The sequence below is a fragment of the Vespula pensylvanica genome, chromosome 10 (genome assembly GCF_014466175.1).
Source record: "Vespula pensylvanica isolate Volc-1 chromosome 10, ASM1446617v1, whole genome shotgun sequence".
NCBI lineage: Eukaryota > Metazoa > Arthropoda > Insecta > Hymenoptera > Vespidae > Vespula > Vespula pensylvanica.
Window position 1 is genome coordinate 5,429,789 of NC_057694.1, and position 20,776 is coordinate 5,450,564.

A 20,776-nucleotide genomic window follows, 5' to 3' on the forward strand; every position below is an offset into this window, starting at 1 on the left:
AGGAAAAAATTATAAAGGAACGAGAGTACTTTTTTCAAGATGTTCGTTCCGTTTTTCTCTTTTTTTTTTTTTTATTTTTTACTACAAGAGTAAAAGATTAGTACTTTTTTCCATTAACAAAAAAACATATATATATATATATATATATATATATATATATATATCATATGTGTCGAGTAGTACTGATATGTAAATAATAATATTTTCGAAAATAATTTTCCGAGGTTGTCAATAATATTTGTCAATAAAAAAGAAAGAAAAAAACTCGTGTAAAATACATAAGTGGAAAATCCATTCGAATCGTAAATCCATCGTAAATCCCTATAAAACGGGGGCAGTTATTTCTGTATATTCGTCGATCATTCCAAGTGCGTCGTGAAATTTTCAGATAAATCAGGGATTGCCGGTAAGTGCGTTTGACACTGTTTGACGTCAGTAGAATGGTACAAGCTTCAGAGGCAGACGTAATGCCGAAGGGATAGCTTGAACGGATTGGCAGCTAATCAAATAGAATAGGGCGAAGGGAACGTTGGAAGATAGTGGGAAGGGGGAAGAGACACGATGGATAGGAGATTTATTGTAGGTAAATACAATTAACTCTTACGAACACTCACAAGTAACCTCTGACTTTGGAGTGACGGTAACCCAACTAAAAGTAGCCCGACTTAACTAAATAACTCGATTAGAGTCACCTTCTAGCAAGTGGTAGAGCCTTTCTTTGTTCTCGGCCATTGTTCCTTCTCTTCGTCCACTTTTATCTTTCGTTCGATCTTCGACTTTTCCTTTTTATCTTTTTTTCGTGGGTAAGTAAGTAAATCGATCGTTGAAAGAGCAAATAAGGTACGGAGGATGTAAGTACATACATACGTACATATATACTTATCTACTTAATCGTTATACGAGGAACAACGTAACAAAGAGGAAAGATAGAAATAATAAACTAGCAATTTTGTTAATCTCTTACTTTCTCTTTTTTCTTTTTTTTTTTTTATATTAGCTACTTATATACTCGTAAGATTTTAATTAATAGACTTTTTTTACAATCGACCGTTACCTCATAAAGTATTCAAAGTGTGAAGCGTTTTACTGCCCTCTAAGAAATTCGAAGTTTTATTTGAAAAGACGAAAGAAGTACGGTGGTCTCATACAATATTAAAAGAGCTGAGGAATGGTTCGTCGATGGAGGTCAGTTTTCGCTAAGTACCAAGTTCTTCCTCACGCTCACCCGAACCGTCCGGAAACTTCGTATATCGATTCTCGTCTATTCCATGAAAGTCTTTCCTCGACGTGCTTGCTTTCTAAACAGCTCTCGAATGGAACAAACGATCTCCTCGATTTTCAATCGATACCCGACCGATCTTTGGAAAGCATCGTGGCTGTGCTTTTTTTTGACAAGATGATTTCTCCAAGAGAACGAGATACAAGTTGCCTCGTTTTCTTTCATTCTCATACATATATATATATATACAGTCTATATATATTTCTCTTTCTCTATCTCTATCTCTCTCTCTTTCTTTAACTTTCATGTTCTTTTTCTTCATGTTTTCATACAACCTTTCTTTTCGATCTTGCTAAAGGAGAATATTCCTTGTTTGCGAGCCTTCCCGAAAATAATATTCTCGAAAACTAAAACTAAAGCCTATACCCTCTATCTATCTCCAAAACGTCATTTCGAAAGATCGATTCCATCGTGACTAGCGAAGGAATGATATATCGACTTTCCCAATGTTTCAAGCCGCCTTTTGACGTTGACGAATATTTGTCGAACCATTTTTTCCGTTTTATCCTCGTCTCCCTCTCCCCGCCCTTTCCCCATCATCTCCTGCTGTTCTAAACGAAAACGAACGAGAAGTACATGGGAGAGGTAATAAAATGTTTTTAACGCTTCAGATCGAGAATATGTAAAATAATGAGAACAAGCTGCGATAAATCGCACGGGGATGCATCTCCCCTATCTGTTCGTATATCATCTTTAAACATTCGTAAATCTTTGAAACGCGTGAGCCACATGAGATTTTCTCGTAAATATCGTGACCACCGCTTGTGGATATATAAGTAAATAGGTAGATAAATACATATATATATATATATATATATATATATATATATATATATATATATGAACAACGAGATGATATTTATCGTGATTTCCTTCATGCTTTTTTCTCCCCCGAATAACTACGATTAAAAACGATGGAGAAGAGAAATCTCGACAAAACATGTCTGCTCGAACGTGTTTCAGAATAAACGAGAACACGACGAGGTCCCAATTCTTGGCATACTTCAGTTTCTCATCCAAAGCGAGTACATCCGTTGGCTGGCCGGTAAAAGGTGGACATCCAGTTAACAATACAGGTAAGAGATAATTAACTACCCGTTTAATCAATTTAATATTATTTTCAATAATATTCGTAAATAGAATTATTAAACAATGAAAAATTCCTTTGTACAATAGTTTTGGTAAATGTAATATTTTATTCAAAGAGCGCCAATAATTTAGTTAGTACTGACCCTTTTGTCCGTTCGATTCTCACCGGCATTTCGGAAGCCACACCCTCCTATCCTATCTTATTTTACATAATGTTCATAATCGATCGAGTTTCGGGCGATTCCTCGTTAGCCTCGTTATCCCATAGTGGACACAGGTAAAATTATAAAGCACTCAGGATGCAGTGACCTATTCGACAACCGGATTATGCTGTACGCAAACTCCACACTCGACTGACAACCAAACAGAACCGGTTCTGACCTAGCGTTCTAGTAAATCAAACATTGATCTAGTCAGTTATCGGTTTTGCTAGCAAGTAATTCTATCTTGCTCGAAGATATTATCCAGTGTACTGCTTATCTATAATGTTTTCTCGGTACGACTTACTTCCAATGTTTTGTCTATTCGTGAAATATGCTTTTCAAGGATCGAGAGTCTACCTTTAACAATGTACTTAATGTTTACTCTTCAAGAAATCACTATAAAAACAGATCGTCGAGATGCATGGCTCTATTCTCTATTTTTTTCTCTCTCTTACATTATATCATATTTAACATAAAATTTTAACCGTGACTCGCGTATATGAAATATATACTATATCGTTGGTCGAGAAAAACGTGAAAATAAAATTAGCTTAGGTAAAGTCAATACGTAAGGTGAAATAGGATTTACGGGAGCGAAGGAAAGAAAAAAAAAAAAAGAAAGAAAAATCTAAAGGAAGATCTTTACGGAAAAGTTTAACTTTGTTTTACGTTCACTTTGGATGTTAAATCTTAAAGAAACACGTAGGGAAACGTGGAATACGTTAAGGGACGGTGCTGATGAGAAAGAACAGAAGCAGAGGAATAAAAAAAAAGAGAAAGAGAGAGAGAGAAAGAGAGAAAGAGAGATAAAAAGAGGAGCACAGCAAACAGAGAGATAAAGATAGAAAGAAAGAGAAAGAGAAAGAAGAAGTTGGAATTTCGTTAGGCAAGCAGAGCAGAAACGCAATTTCTCCCGTACTTAGAAGGAAAATTATGCTAGCTTAAGAGGAGGACAGTTAGGGCTTAACCGAATAAGGGCTGCAGAGAGAGAGAGAGAGAGAGAGAGAGAGAGAGAGAGAGAGAAAGAGAGAGCGAAAGAGACAGAAAGAGAGAGAGAGAGAGAAAGAGAGAAGGAACGAAGACCATAGTACCGCTTCAGTTGAAGCCATTTAGCTGCTCTGACCTAAAGTGTTAACGACGTAAACCCCAACCGCCGATCCCACAGGAAGTTGGCGCGATAGCCATTTTCGAAAAGGTATCGCGATTTCTCGCGCCCGCGGGATTTTACCTTTTGGTGAGACGGGTGTTACCTACAACGACGGCTAAGGCAAAGCCGTAATACCTTTAACGAGAATTTACCCCAAACCGTTTAGATATGTACGAATGCGAGGAAGTACGCAATACTAACTATCGTAATCATCTCATCGACGTAGTCTTATTTTCTTTTTTTATTCCTCTTTGTTTTTTTCGTTCTTTTTTTTTTATATCATGGATTAACCAAAAATCATAAGCACCTGGCTTCTTTTTCTTTTTCTTTCTCTTTCATTATTATTATTATTTCTGCCTCTCTTTCTTTCTCTTTTCTCTTTCCTCTTCATTTTCTTTATATTCGAGAGATTTAATATTTTGTACAATGCACGAATGTTACTAGTTAGAGTTATAAAAATTGGATTACCACCAAAAGAGGAAATGTTATCAGAGCGAGAGATAGTTAATTTCGATTCGTTCGATGGGAGCGTTACTAACGAAGAACCAAATAAAAAAAAAAAATAATGAAAAAACAATACTCTCGAGGTACTCGTTTCGCTATCTCCCGTCACACGAATATTGTGCTTTTTACGACCGGTTAGCTTCGTTTTCGTCCCGCAAATCGTATGGTTAACGATGCGTACCTACCTCTGTCCTGAGACAATTTTTACCTTCCTCCTTCCTCCTTCCTCTCTCTCTCTCTCTCTCTCTCTCTCTCTCTCTCACTCACTCTCTCACCCTCTTTCTCTCTCCCTGTCTCTCTTCTACTATCTGTATCTCCGTTTCTAAGGTTTTTCTTTTCCTTTTTCTTTCCTTTTTCCTTTCTTTCGTTTCTTTTCTTAGACCGAGAATCCTTGACTCATCGATAATTTCGAACGGAACTAAAGTGCCCAGAGAGCACGGAGTTAAGGTCAACGAAGAACAAGGAAGAATTTAAAGATCCGTTCGGTAGACGAAGAAAGCAGACAATCGCCGTAACGAACGTTCGACGATTCCTTTCGATGGGATTCCGAAAGTGTTCAGCGAAGAGAAACGGCTGAGGCAGGATGAGGTACCGTTGCTTTTACGCTTAAAATCGCAGTAACAAAAAGAGAAATGAAAGAAAAAGAGAACTAGACAGACACTCTTTCACGACACGTTGAAAGCCATCACGCGAAAGCTTTCCGAGCTTTATTCGTCTAACGAGAAGACAACGATTTTCGATCGTTCAGGAAAGAGGTAAAGACGGAAGAAGATTGGGATTTCATATGCACAAAGCGTATTCGTATTCGAACGAAGTGAAGGAGGGGAGAAGAAAAAAGGAAAAGATAGAAAGATCGACAGAGAAAGAGAGAGAGAGAGAGAGAAGACGATTGCCACTTAAATCACATCGGATGCGAGAACTGTTTTTTGGCACGGAACGCGATTCGTTTCTCCTTTTATTTGGACTTGCGGCGGAAGAAGCGTGAATGTGGAAAGTCGTTCGGCGTTCGAAGAATAAGGATGAGAAAGATAGGAAAGAAAGAAAGAAAGAAAGAAAGAGGGGATAAGAAAAAAAGGAAGGAGAAGAAGGTACGAACGAGGACGTCGTTCGACTGACAAACAGATCAATCGCACCTTTATACGGACAGCACGATCTGGCACTTTATCCGTGGGATTTTTCTATCTACCATGCACGTACCCCCCGCCTCATCCTCATCCACATCCTTAACCCCACCTTCGCTCAACCCTCAACCGATCCACCCTTCTCCACTCGGCCCAGTCTTCGCCCACGTACGTTTCTCTTTCTATTTGTCTATGTGGAGAAACGCGGAATGGCTCTGGATCATCTTGCCATCTTGGCTTTGATCCTCTACCCACTTTGATTACCCCATTCGACGTTGCGAAAACGAATCGAATGAAGCGAGCTCGCTTCAAGAAAGAGAGAAGAAAAAGAGAGACAAGAAATCTTTCCTGATCCTTTTCTCGGTTGACTTTCAAACGAGCAAAACGAGTTATAAGAAATCGAAGGAAATCGCAAATCTATCGTAGATCTCGATTACGAAATCATATGATATCGTCATAGAAAAGCGAGAAGAGCTAAGGGGAGAGTATTCTCCCCCCTCGTATTCTACTACATCGATCCGCACTCTTCGAGTTACATAACGAACGAGATAAAGTTAGATATTCGCGTGCAGCTAATGTACGGATGCACGTGCGCGAATAAAGACGCAACCGACGGGAGAAATGAGGATAACCATTATGTAAGAAGAAGAATTCGTCGTCTTAAACCTGTGGAAAGGAGAGGGGTATCGCAACAGAAAAATTGTACGCATTGCGGCTCACAACTTACGCCGGTTATTCCATCATCGTGTCTTCTTCGTCCTACTCGGTAAAAGATCCTCTCCGAATCTTTTTCCTCGTGAAAATAAGCGCATAGATATATATACATCTTCGCATATGCACGCGCATATATATATATATATATATATATATATATATATATATATATTCTTTCGAAGAATCAACTTGGAGGCATCGGATGCAAGCCACTTCTTTCCTTTCCTATTCGCGAATTCAACAAAAATACGACTCCTGGCATCCGTCGATGCGCTTCGACGGGTCTCACATAAACGCTTCGCCTTTCTTCTCACCTCGATGGATACGTCGCTCGAAGAGAGACACGCTCTCGTCACTGGCTTCTCTTCCAAATCTACCTCGTCATGATCTAACCTGGCAGCTTCTCCGAAAAAGAATTACGAAAGAATATCGAGACCAAACTTTTCCCTCTGCCAATGGCCTCTTTTCTTTTTTTCTTTCTTTCTTTCTTTTGTCTTTCATCTTCCTTTCTCCACGATCGTAAGAAAACGGTATCCGTATAGGAAACAACAAGAAATTTTTATTTCGATAAGATGGATTTTCTTTGAAATATATAATTTTGATCGATTTAATTGCTTGCATATCTCGATATTTTTTTCGAGACTTTTCGAGATTACGGGATTTCTCGCATTTCTTTGTCTGGTCTCGTCTCGTCTCGTCTCGTCTCAGACGATTCTTCTGATTTTACGAAGCGAAATGAAGGGCTCGTTCGACTGAGACCCCTTTATTTTTCACGAGAGAACGAACAGGAATAGAAAGGCACTGGAAAAGAATTCCAGCGAAGGTACAGTGTACGAAATTCTTTAAGAGACCATCGTCCGAAGAACATTTTACCCTTTTCTATATTTCTTTCGAAATAAAGATAACAATTCGCGCTCCATTCACGATCAAATTAACACCTCTCTTTGTTTTTGTATTTTTTTTTTCTTGCTGTTTCTTTTTTCCTCTCTCCTTACTCCTTTTTGCAGATCAAACTTTTCCAATAAAAAATATTCAAATCCTTTTGTTTCCTTTCTACCGTCCCATTTTTTTCCATTTTTACATTCATATACCTGCATGATGCGAGAGAAGAACGAGAATCGATAGAAAATTGTTTCTCTGGTCAAAGTTTTTTTAACGAACGAACGAACGATTCTTCGTTATTACAAATTGCAAAAATGATTGTTCGACGTAAGAGTAATAGTAATAATACTTTTCATAACTTTGGCTACTCGAGTAAGGTAAATTCTGTAATATTTTACCGCAGCTTACCGCACTAAAGAAAAGAAAGAGAGAAAGAGATAGAAAGAGAGAGAGAGAGAGAGAGAGAGAGAGAGAGACAATTTGACTTTTGCAAAGGTACTAACTTTACTGCAGCGATAACCATAAACAAAAAAGTCCATCCATTGCACCTAATGCATATATAACCTTTAAAAGTTGATTCACGTTTTTCGATTGTCTGATATTATTTACTTTCTCTGAATCATCGTAGAAACGAATCGTAGAAAGAAGAAAGAATAGATAGAAGGGAGAAAAGAAAGAAAAATAATAGGAGATAAAGAAGGAGAGAGCACCGGACCGAAGCATATCGATGGGGCAACGAAGTTCGCGACTCGACGGGAAGTCTTACTCATAACTTTCCATAATTTCCCCGTGCATTTTCTATCGGGACTCCTGCTTTAAATTGCGAACTGATATTGGCATACCAGAAAATTTACAGCGAATAGTTCAGGTCGTTTCGTACCAGTCTTCGAATATATATATACACGCATATTATATATATATATATATATATATATATATATATATATATATATATGTTAATGAAAGGTTCCTCGAGATTGATACGAAGTACCTCGTTAGTACGTTCTAATTGGCTGCAGTAATGTATTTCGTGCAATGAAAAAAAAATAGAATATAATAAAAGAAAAGAAACGGAACGATATTGTCGCATAGGTTTCCATCTATTCGATCCGTTTTACGAATACGATTTATGAGAGCAAAAATCGACGATTTTACGATTTTACCGATCGTTACAATTGTAAAGGATAAAGAAATACTTGGAATAACGTAAGACCATATCTTTTTTTTTTTATTTTTCAGAATGCGACTGGGTTTATGAGAACACTGATTGTCACGACGGATGCGTTCTAGCTAGTCCCGGATATCCTGGCCTATATCCGCCGAACATCCGGTGCCGGTATCTCATAACTTCTGGTCCACGAGTCTCCATCGCCATCAACTTTACCGCCGTGCTACTTCCGCACAAGTAAGTCGAAATGCGTTTTTCCAAGCGAACCTTCTATTCACTTTCTGCGCACGAAGAGGGTCGCTCTTTAATATAAACGTACTTTCGTGAACATCAAAGAGATACATATTTTTCAGTAATTATTTCCAACTCTTTCTTCCTACAACTTGAAACACGAAAACGAAATTCCTCGCTGCTACGACCTGTTACTAGGGGAAGTAGGTCAGTATTAAAGTATATTCGAGTCGAGTTAGTTGTCAATCGTCAGGTTATATATTTACAGTAATATCTTGCGAATGAAGGAGCCGAAGAGGAAACAGATTAAAGACTAGATTGGGACCGTGTAAAGAGAGGAAAAGATATATATACAGAGATAGAAAGAGAAAGAGAGAGAGAGAGAGAGAGAGAAAATGAGAGACAGAAAGAGAGACGAAGAAAAAGAGATACGTATCTCGCTTATTCCAAACGCGAAATTCCACGGTAAATTACAAAGTGGAGAAGAGGTAAGGAGAAAGCAAGGAGGTAGAGGATGAGGATGAGGTGTAGGATGAAAAGGAGCCAACGTGTCCTTGTTACTATCGCATAGAGAAGGTCCATGATATACGTGCGTTTTCACAGCTTTCTCTCGCTTATTCTACGTCTACTTGTTCAAGCGAGCGGCTCGCCCAGCCACGTTCCGGCACTCGCTCCCTTAAAGCCCGAGTCGAGCCTCCGCATACCACTACCGGTTGCTGTAGGCTGTTATGCGACAAATTAAAACTTCCCTGGAGCTAAACAAAGAGTACTGCTCGGTTCTTTAGCGGCGTGCTTTCCTTCCGCGTACGGACGACGACGTTACACACGTGTATCACTTCTAAACCTGTCTGTAAATGTTGTCTACTATGTGTCTGTGTATACACGTATAAGTTATCTATATGCGGTTATTACGTACGGTAAAAGACGATACGAAGCTACGAAAAGTACGGGGAAAAGATGGCAAAAGAAAGAAGAAGAAGGAGAAAAAGGATAAACGTTCACCTGTGACACTTTTGACTTAACCATCTTTCATATTTAGTCGTATATTTAAGTGAGCTAACGAACGCCCCTTGCTTATCTCTGTCTCTTGCATCACGTTTATTATGCGTCCGCGTAAATATCTTTTTATAACATTGCATAATTTGAAACTGCATCGTGGGACGAATGGAGCTCGCGATCCCAAGTTTGCATAGAGTTTTTCTTCAAAGGGCAAATAATTTTATCTCTTTTAAATTTTTCCTAACTGCAGCATGCAAAATGTATTTCGATAAAGCTCTACGTTGTGTAGACTAGAGCAGAATCGATATAGGCGTCAACTTCTCTCTTGCTACCGGAGGATATAAGAAAAGAAGAGAAAAAGGATATAAACAAAGAAAAAGAAATTTTTTAACATGCGCAAATACGATCAATCAAATCTAATTAAAAGCAAGGAACAAAAAGAAGAAGAAAGAAAAATTGAATTGAAACTATTACTTCGACAAGCTCATCGAAATGAATTTAATTTCAAAGGGCATCATTATTTCGCACGAACGAAATCACTTTAATAATATTTTCTTATTTTTTCCAAAAACTTAAATCACTTACAAAATTTCTCGACGATTGTCATCGTTCGTTACATTTAAAAAAAGATCGATAAAAATCAAGGAAGGACAATTTTGACGATAAAGAAATTCTGTTTTTGACGACAGAAATTTATGAAGGAGAAACGTCTCGATCGACCGATCACGCCTTAGTTTTCTCTCCCATTCCTCTCGTCTTTGTCTAAGCACATATATACGCGTGCATACAAGTACACTTCGTGCGTGTTTAAACTAAAACACTCAGAGACGAGTATGTAGGTACATATTCACGAGGCTTAATAATTCGTCGCATTTCGCTCGCATGTCAACAACCTCCGAATGACTCTTCTTCTTCCTCCTCCATCTCCTCCTTCTCCTATTCCTGTTCCTCCTCTTCCTCATCCTCATCCTAGTCCTACTCTTACTCCTACTCCTCCGAGGCTGCATTTGCGAGACGCAAGAAATATCTCTTGAAGATATATATATATATATATATATATATATATATATATATATATTGTATGTATGAATATCACGATAGGATTCCGAGACGCATCAATTCTAAAATATGCAATCTTCGCCAGATCTCGATTTATTTCGCATGTGGAACTTATGTAGAAAAAAAAAGTGAAAAAAGAAGAAAATAAAAAACGGAAGAATAAAGTAAAACCTCTTTATTATACCCAACACAATTCATTTGGGAATCGTTTAATAGTACTCTACGATAACGATTATGGTGAATGAGCTTTCGTAGCTTATAAGCCGAAAATAATTTTCCGACTTAATTTTCCGTTTGCATGCAACCAAGTACTTACGAACCCTCACGAAACAAATCGACAGAATAATAATAAATACGGTGGTTTAGTCGTACTTACTACTTAATTGCTAAGCACCAAAGAACGAATCAACATCCTGAAAGCTTGAGAGAATCCACGATCGGATTTTCCATCGAACGAAGCTGGAAAAGTAAAAAACAATGTATAAAAAAAAGCAACAAATAAATAATCTAGTCGTAATAAGTATATCTGTATTTGCATATACTCATAAGGAGAATGTATTCGCTCGAACAAGTTTTTATCGGAGCCACCTTTGCTCCGATCTTCTCAAATTTTTTCAAGATACGTGACATTTCAGATCGAAATCTATCCGAAAGTATTACACGTTTCATCGCTTTCTATCGATATCATTTTTTTATCGCAGTACATAAATACATAAAAAATATTGATCTTTGAACAGTTACAAAAAAGCAGGAGAATTTATTTATTCCAAATCGGTCATTCATCGGTTCGTTTCGTTCGTCTATCATTTTCTATTCTTTCAACTACTCTTTCTCTCTCTCTCTCTCTCTCTTCTTTTTCTCTATCTTATCCACTCACTCTTCATTCCCACTACTCGTTTGTCCATGACCACACTTTGTAAGTAAGTACCCATTCCTCGTAATCTTGTGTAATTGGTGCACCGTGAATGCAGCCATTGTCCGATCCTCTAACGTTTTCCTTTCAAAAAGAATGATAGAGAGAACTGGTTTATGATCGCCAAATTAAAGGCAAATGCTCTTTGGCTTGGCTACTAACGAGAGGAACTACAATATGTTCGTCCTGTTCGTTCTCCACGAGGATCGTTTCGTTCTCATACAAGGATTGAATTTTCCACAAAGCTGATAGAAAATGAATCGTGGAAGAGAGTTACTATGGAAGAAAAGGAGGGGAAATATAAGGAAGGAAGGAAGGAAGGAAGGAAGGAAGGAAGGAAGAGAAAGAGAAAAAGAAGAAGAAGAAGAAGGAAGAGAAGAAAGAAAAGGAGAAGAGAATGTCCATAGACGTTCCTTCGTTGTACGCTATTCTGAAAATGTTATAAGAAAACGTACCACTCAAAAGCCATTTTAAACGTGAACTAGACATTGCGATTACCAACCTGATACTACTTTGACTCTTTCAAGAGATCGCTTTACTTTCTCTCTTTCTCTCTTTCTCTCTCTTGCTATCTTTTTCTCTCTCCTTTCTATTCTTCTTAAAACATCAAGATCTTTTCTTTTTATTCCTATTTGTTCTATTACGACGATATTAGAACGTATAACGTACGTATCTACTCTTTTACGTAAAATGACGACGAAAACGAGGAACGATAATACGCGATAAAGCGACTTTAACTCCACTCCGAAAGATAATCCGCGTCGATGCGAACCATAATTTGGCAAACATTTCGGCAGAGATTCTTACCTCGTAAAACGATAACCTTTCACTCCTCTCTCTCCCCCTTCTTCTCCCACCCTCTAAACACCCATCCAACCAACGTTGGTTTGGTTGATCGCAAACGGCAAGTCTACTTCGTTCTGACTCGTTTTCTACTACTATTACTTTCTTTTTTCTATTTTCTTTTCGTGTCTTTTTTTCATTCTCTTTCCTTTACATTCGAAGACTTAAAAAGCTTCGAATGGTGCGACATAAATTATTTTAACTAAGTTTAGAATTAACTCTTGTTCTTTTTATTTTAAATCGTCGTGATTAAAATAATACTATAATATATACCTCTATTATTTCGAAAGCTTATCCGTTCTTTAAATGTTTCTTTAAACTTTTTTTTCGCAAGAACAAATCGTTAGTACACTATCAAATATTTCTTGTCGGATAAAATAGGGGAATTGTAAATACCGACGGTTTGAATTCTACAAATCGGGATAAAACTACAGCTTTATAGCCATCAGATAGATAGAGAGACAGAGAGAAAGAGACTACGACGAATGCTATTTCGTTTTTTTATTGTTTTTTCTTTTTCTTTCTTTTTCCTGTTGTTCTTCCACCTCTCCTCTCTTCCTCTCTGTCTCCCTACTCCATACTTATAAGCCGACAGTGGATTGACAATCGTAAAAAAAGATCGATCAAACGCACATTTTTCCAGGTGTCTGGATTATTCGAAAAAAAATATTTGAAATAGCTTTTCTAATGATTTGCTTTGCTGTGGTATACGCAATTTGTTACGTATTTGCTTATGGGAATAGTACCGTAAGAACTTAATTACGAACCAACCGCGAACTTTGTTCCCACCCCTCCGGGCATTTTCTCGAAATTTTACGAACGCTTGAAATTATGTGGACCACAGCCGCCATCGTGAAAAGAAGCTTATCTCAACATCCAATTGCAAGTTTCGTACTACCGTTGTCTCATCCAACTCGCGACGAAGAACTTTTCGAATAACGTGCGAGCTCTAAAAGCTCAACCACAAAACAATCCTATCTCTCTTTCTTTCTCCTTTCTTTTAGTAGTCAGTGCCTCTATTCAACTTGATCCTTTCTTTTATTTTTCTCGGCCAACCAACGTTGAAGTTGCTTGGAAAATTTTTCAACTTGAATTGTTGCCCCCAAAAAAAACCAAAATGAGCTCGAGACAGTATTACCAAGAACTCTCACCGATCGAATTCTTATCGCCGGTAATGTTAGTCTTAATTAAAAACTTCAAGTATAACGGCACGACTGAATCTACAAAGCTTTTATCGTAATTATCTGAAATTCCGTGGGGTCTCGTTTTATCTTAACGCGACAAAAAGAAAAGAAGAAAAAGAAGAAGAAACAAAGAAAGAAAGGAAGAAAGAAGATCGCTTCAAAATACCCTTGGAAATTCGATCAAAAGCTCGTTTCTAGCTACATTCAATACGTATCGCGATACTTAATATCCATTTGAGATCCTTTTCGATTAGTTTCAGAAAAATAATAGAGAAATTCAAGATTTGGAAATTGAAAACTCGACTTGCCAGTAATAATTGAGACATTTTTATGAAGGCATGATAAGAAAAAAAGAAAAAAAGAAAAATAAAGGGAAAAAAAATTACAAAAAAACAAAGAAACTCGTTCGAATCTTGCAGCAATCGCAAAGAAAAACACGATTTTCTTTCTCTCTCTCTTTCTCTTTAACCTCATTCGAATTTATTATTTCAATTCGATGTCAGCTAGATGAGTGAAAAACAGAGAGAGAGACTGAACTCGGTAAGGGTAGAATCTTCTCTTGTCGTTCTTTTCTAGGTCAACGTCGTGAATGGAAGTTGAGAACGTGAACTAGAGAGAGAGAGAGAGAGAGAGAGAGAGAGAGAGAGAGAGAGAGAGAGAGAGAGAGAGAGAGAGAAATAGAAAGGGAAGAGAAAGGGTTGACTCGAAAAGGGTATGATTCTGCCCTCTCATCCATACAAACGTCAGAATTATTCCAACTACATTGGTGAATTCTGAAGCAGCATTTCTTTTTTTTTCTTCTTTTTCTTCTTCCTCCTCCTCCTCCTCTTCTACTATTTGTTCTTCCTTCTTATTTCTTTCCGAGCTCGATTTCTTTGATGCTTTTACCTCGATGCTTTTACTTCGATGCTTTCTCTTCGATCATTGACGAGGTACGAAAACACGTCATTTTCTAAACAGGCTTATAGATTGTCGTCGTACGACATGACACTTCATGTTAGCTGGTACAAATCGAATCTTTAAAGGTTGTGGACGACATAGGGAAGGGCCAAAATAATGGTTGCACAGCGTGTCGTCCTTAACGATTCTTGTCGGCTGGAATTTAATAAGAGCCGCATAAAGTTAGGGCGGATTCCCGTTTATTCGAGACGGCTTGCCACGTACCTGACTATAGAATGTGAGATCTACGTCTCTGTATATGTGTGTATGTGTGTGCGTGTGTATACATGCATTCGCGCGTGTTTCACCCTATAATCTACAGTGGAGTATAAAATAGAGAGAATAGAAATCGGATCGGACCAAAGGTAGAATATTCTGCTTTTGTATTTGCAAGAGTATTGCATCACCACCCAGCCACCATTTCGACATTCATTACACGTCAACGCATATTTTCTATGTATCATTGGTCTGTTGACTCTCAGATCTTTTTCCTCGACTTTTCATTCGAACTTCATTACATTACTTTAATTTGGGAGATATTTCGTTTTTTGAAGATGGAAGTGTAATGTAGGACTCATTAAAATATGTAATTATAAAAACTTTTTCTTTCCCTTTTTCTTCTTCTTTTTCTTTTTCTTTTTCTTTTTTCTTTTAGCAAAGGTATCGACTAGACAAAGTGTAATTCTACTTAGACTAATCTCGATTACCTAATGATAACGCCTAATCGATTCATCGTTAAAAATTGAAGATTCGCGTATTATCGACTATAGATTCTCATTAGCAACTAGCGGGAAACCGACGAGCATCAATTAAATTACGTGGTGAACGCGTTTCGGTAATTAATGAAGTGTCTCGAAAATCGAATTACGGTGCGAGTACCACGACCCCAATTTCACACTCTACTGTAGTAACGTTAACGGAATTAAATCATACCATGGCGCATAAGAACGTAATAATTAACTAATGGGAAAAACAAACGAAACACCGGTTTCGCACTCGTTCGACTTATTATTTTAACTGTCCTGTAGATTCCGGCTCGTTGGTGTTTTATTTAATCGATATAAAATTTGATTAAAACGAAATCAAAAATAAAAATAAACACGTCGTCGGACGTTTCTATCGAATTCACTCTATCAATTAAATTCATAAAAATCATTGACGAGACAAAGAAATCTGAAATATGATTTTTATGAGGAAAATACGAATATACGAAAAATCTCGATTAAACCGATCGTCGTTCTCTTCCTTCTCTTTCTCTCTTTTTCTCTCTTTCTCTCTTTCATACTTCCATAAAATATCAGAAGATATATCGAAACGTATCATAACTCTTAAGCTATCGTTAAAGGACGAAGGAGTAAGCGATACTAAGATTATTGCAGCGAGAATGCACAATATTACGAGGAGCTTTTATGCTCCACTACGTTTTCTTTCATTTCGTCTTTAGCTTCTTCCCTATCGTTTGGTGACGTACAAAAATACCTATACATGTATACATACATACATATATATATATAATATATACCACTTCTATAGCACTCGCAGCATTTATATGGTAACAGATATTGTGTCTCTCTATATATTCATACATATAGCGCGTGCGCATATGGAACTACGATTCACCTGCTTGAACTCATACACGTTTATATCAAAAGCAAGCAAGGAAATCATACGTAATCGGTCCCACGTTCGGACATACTTCATTCACGAGTCGGCCAATCTCGTTTCCGCGAGTAATTTCATTCTTTCGAGTCAGTCATAGCCGAGCTCTCTGTCCTCGAGCCAAAGAACGTTCTATCCCTCGACTCTTTGACCCTTCGACGGTCCAGCAAACTAGACCACGCCCAGTTTTAATTTGCAAGCTGAATACTTTATGATAGCAGATTCTCTTTTCCGCTTTATTTCTCTCTCTCTCTCTCTCTCTCTCTCTCTCTCTCTCTCTCTCTCTCTCTCTCTCTGTTTCATACATACACGCATATACACCGGCTCTCTCTCTCTCAATTTTTCTCTTTCATATCCAACGTTCATAAATCTGTCGGCATATCCAAAAACTTTTTATTTCTACTAATCAACGAGATTCAAGCCAATTTATCCTATTTTCAGCATGTATTCATTCTATGGCGATCTCGTTCGCAAGTTAAACGTCAATATTCATGTACGTGCGTACGCAGCACACGTTTACGTAAAACGTAATCACGATCATACGTATCTTATAAAAATATATCTGTCTATAAACTTGTAAATATACGGCCATTATTCTCAATATTTTTTGAATTTTATTCCAGTTTTATAATTATTGTCGGTTCGATTCGATTCGATTCGATTCGATTTTATTCGATTCGATTTTATTCGATATGATTTGATAAAACAATGGTCCCTATATCGTATTGTATCGTCAAAACTTTTTTTAAATTCTTTTATTACGAGAAAATAAATACGATCAATAGTTCGTTCGTTTCACGCATTTTATGAAATACCTGTACATATTATGAAATAGCAATCAACGATAAATATCACATAATCGATTCTTCTTTTACTTTACCCCTCTCTCTCTCTCTCTCTCTCTCTCTCTCTCTCTCTCCCTCTCTCTCTTTCTCTCTCTCTCTCTTTCTCTCTCTTTCGTACTTTGCATAGATACATGCATACATAGTAATATGATGTTGGATCCAGGACAATTATACGACGTCTACCATTCGCATCCTGTGATCATACTACCCAGGCAATATGGCTTTTGGACTAACTAGGTGTAGCTTTCCCCGTAGACAGCTTTGCTGTGGTCCATCTTGAACTCGGAGTCTCGTTACAATATTACGTAGAAACCTTCGTGAAACTTCAACATCGTGTCACCTTTATGGAGTATAACTTACGTGAATGCTTAAAAATTCTGTTACCTAGAGCATAGCACGATCTTTTGAAATATTTACATTTCGAAACATCTTCCGATTAATTTATATTCCGATTATCAACGATTCAAAAGTTAACACGCCTGATATTGAACATTTCCTTATCAAAAATTATTTAGATCAAACTTTTACTTGAAAGTCAAAAACAAAGGGAAAAAATTAAAAGGAGAAAAAAAAAGATTATTCGATCGCATCGGAATATTTTAACGTCTGTCTTATTTGTCAGGAATTGTTCATCATTTAAAGATGCTCGAACAAATGCATAGCATTCGCCATTCTCTCGTCGTTCACCAAAATAATAGAGAATCCAGTAGTTCCGTGGTCTGCGTAACGAGGCGAGACGCTTACACGCACACAGAACGTGCACGAGCGAATCGAGGGACAATGATATGCAGTGGAGCGACACTTTCACGGTAGGCAGACTAAAATCGTGTCTCCGATAATATCTCGTCGACCGTTCGACGTAGCGAACGATATAATAGGAAGTGACATCGTCATTGGACAGTATTTATCAAGAGGGTCATCATATTTATTATTCTCTCTTTGAAAAAAAAAAAAAGAAGAGAAAAGAAAAAAGGACGACTCTATCTAGGACTAAGTTCAGAATTCATAATTACTTGTGAAACTTTTTTCTTTCCTTTAGTCATGACATATAGCGAGATGTCGTTTGCAGTAATCTTTCCTACTAAATCGTTTATCGCGGTTGCGACCTCTTTATTGCCCGTCATTATCAACTAAACGAGAATTTCTACGAAGAAATAGAGAAGAAGGGAGTAAGAGAGAGTGAAGGAGACAGAAAGAGAAAGAAAAAGGGGAAGGGAGTAGAGTAGTGTCAATCGTTAGATTCAATTATCTTCGACTCTTTCGAAGAAGTTCGAAGCTATTCTCCTTTTCTCACTCTCTCCCTCTCTCTCTCTTTCTCTCTCTCTCTCTCTCTCTCTCTCTCGATCTATCTATCTATCTATCTATTTCTTTTCTCTCTTACTACCCTCTACTATATCGTACGGAATGGAAATATCTGTCAAAGCTGCCAGCCGATAATCGAGGTACTTTGCATTTTCTTTCGTTTCGAGGAGCGTTCAGCTGGATTGGGAGAGCAGAGAGGAAGAAAAAGGGAGGAGAGAGAGGGGGGGCGGGGAGGGAGAGAGAAGCTCGGAAAATGCTTCTGTCGTTACGAATAAGAGAGATAGAGAGAGAGAGAGAGAGAGCAAGTGAGAGAGAGAAAGAGAGAGAAATCGATAACAAAAGGAAGGGGTTGCAAGAGAAGAGTCGAGTGGTAGTTCAGTTATTTAAATCGTCGCGACAGCTGATTGGTCAAAGCAATGTAAATGCTCCTCTTATTCTCTCTTCCCTCGAGCCACCATTTTTTTTTTTCTTTTTCAACCTTCTCCTTCTGCTTCAGCTCGTTCATCTTGCCAGCACCTACCACGACAATTTCGCTAATGCGAATCTCACCTGAGGGTCTGACAACGATTTCAACGATAATTTGAAAAAGATGTTGAAAGAGAGAGAGAGAGAGAGAGAGAGAGAGAGAAAGAGAGAGAGAGAGAGAGAGAGAGAGGAGGAGAGAGAATGAAAGAAGAGAGAGAAGATCCTACATCAAATCCCTCCAAGCCCTTAGCCCTTTTCTTCCCGTTAAACCTCCAGACGTATTGATTTATATCCTCTGGCCCCTGCTCTGAAAAAAAGGATAAGATGAACAGCAAAACCAGATAACGTCGAGGATTCCATGTATCTTTCAATCTGTCGCGTGGGAACTTTTCTTCAACGTGGTCCACTATACTCTTCTTTCTCTCTCTCTCTCTCTCTCTCTCTCTCTCTCTCTCTCTCTCTCTCTTCCTCTCTTTATTTTTCTTTAGCCTTTCCAACGATTCTCTCCTACTGATCCTTCTCTCCCACTATATCCACTATATACACGTATGTGTGTGTACATGTACATATATACGCAAAAAAGAAACAAGAGAGTAAGAAAGATGTGTGTTGCGTCTGAGGAAATTGATAGACGGCTTAAGAGTAAATCCACGGGTAAGAACTAATAGGATACATTTTTCGTATTCGTAGAAATTTCGTTATCGCCGTCTTAGAATATAGCTAAGAGGATGAAAGATTTTACGATATAATTTACCGAAAGATAGTCCATGTCGTTTAGGATAAATCCTTCGATTTTTAGAGATTTAAAATGGGACAATTTCATTATCGTGATAATTCTCTTTCTGTTGATATTTGCGAGAAAATAAGGTGAGGGGAAAAAATAAAGAGAGAGAGAGAGAGAGAGAATGAATGTGCAAAGAAAAAATTAAAATATTGAAAAATAATGGACAATAACGAATTGCAAAAAGCATATACGTACAAATGAAACAAGTAATTCGTAATTTTTATTTTTTATCTGCGCGAATATCGTAGCGGTTAAACGAACAGGAAAAACGATTATACGTTATTACAATTTCAAAACGCAATACACTTGATCCTTGTGAAGAGATTCAAGAGAGCTATTCTTCTAATATACTTTTTTTTTGTTTTCCTTTTTTTTCATCTCTTCTTTTCTTTCTCATGGTGTAATCATCCCACTTCCTCTCTCTTTCTCTCTCTGTCAGAGAAACTCTCTGATGCGTATACACGCACACACACACTTCCATTGGTTGTAAAAGATAGTATTAAAAAAAGTGGAATCCATCTCTGGTTATCATGGCCGGCTTGTACGCAACGAAATTAATTGAAAACGCTGCCTTGCGGACGTAATTTAATATAAAGGCAAAAAAGGGTACATAAGGATTGAGAAGAATGCTTCGAAAAAGAAAAAAAAAAAACAAGAGAGAGAGAGATAGAGAAAATAGAAAACAAAGAAAAAAGGAGAAAAAAAAAGAAATAATCTGAAAATCGAGCGTGGCCTTAATAACAGTGAACACGAAATAAAAAAGAAAGAAAAGGAAAGAGGGAAGAATGGAAAAAGAGGGGAAAAAGAATAGGAGAAAAAGAAAATGAAAAAAGAAAGAAAGAAAGAAAGATAGAAGGAAAGAGAGAGAAAAGTGGATGAAAGAGAAAAAAGAGTGAGGGTGATGGGGAAAAGAAGAAAAAAAAAAAGAACAAAAAAGGGAGAGAACGAGAAAGAAAAGAGAAAGGACAAAGAGAAAACGAAAGGAAAGACAACTATTGGACACTTTGTCTATACTCGCAAGAAATCACCAGAGGTTTTATTAAGATTCTCTACGTGAGGATGTTCTCTCTCTCTCTCTCTCTCTCTCTCCCTCTCTCTTTCTCTTTCAGTGAAGAAGTTAAGATGAGGAAGAAGGAAAGAAATGGCTTACGTAACGATGAGAGATAAAGAACGTAATCCTAGGTCTCTCTGGACGGCACGAAATATCAAACTGGCAGCATCTGGGAGATTGCGGCTGATAACTGAATTCCGAAAAGACTACCAGCGTGTCCCGGCTCAAGGAACCTTTTTCTATCTTCTTCCGTCCTCGTTTATCCTATTCGCGGAACGTTGGGACGCAATTCAGAGAGAAAATAAAAGTAAAAATAGCACCGGAACTGAGCAATCGTTGAAATTCCTTCTCTGTCTCTCTCTCTCTCTCTCTCTCTCTCTCTCTCTCTCTCTCTC

General features: G+C 37.7%; 1 protein-coding gene across 3 annotated transcripts in view; it reads left to right on the forward strand.

The window, feature by feature from the left end:
• LOC122632240 overlaps positions 1–20,776 on the forward strand; it is a 151,189-nt gene that overhangs the window by 96,866 nt on the left and 33,547 nt on the right. For all 3 annotated transcript variants that reach the window (XM_043818816.1, XM_043818815.1, XM_043818817.1), the window contains exons 7-8: positions 2,243–2,355; positions 8,179–8,344. In XM_043818816.1, the coding sequence (XP_043674751.1) occupies positions 2,243–2,355; positions 8,179–8,344 (279 nt within the window). The remainder of the gene's footprint in view (positions 1–2,242; positions 2,356–8,178; positions 8,345–20,776) is intronic.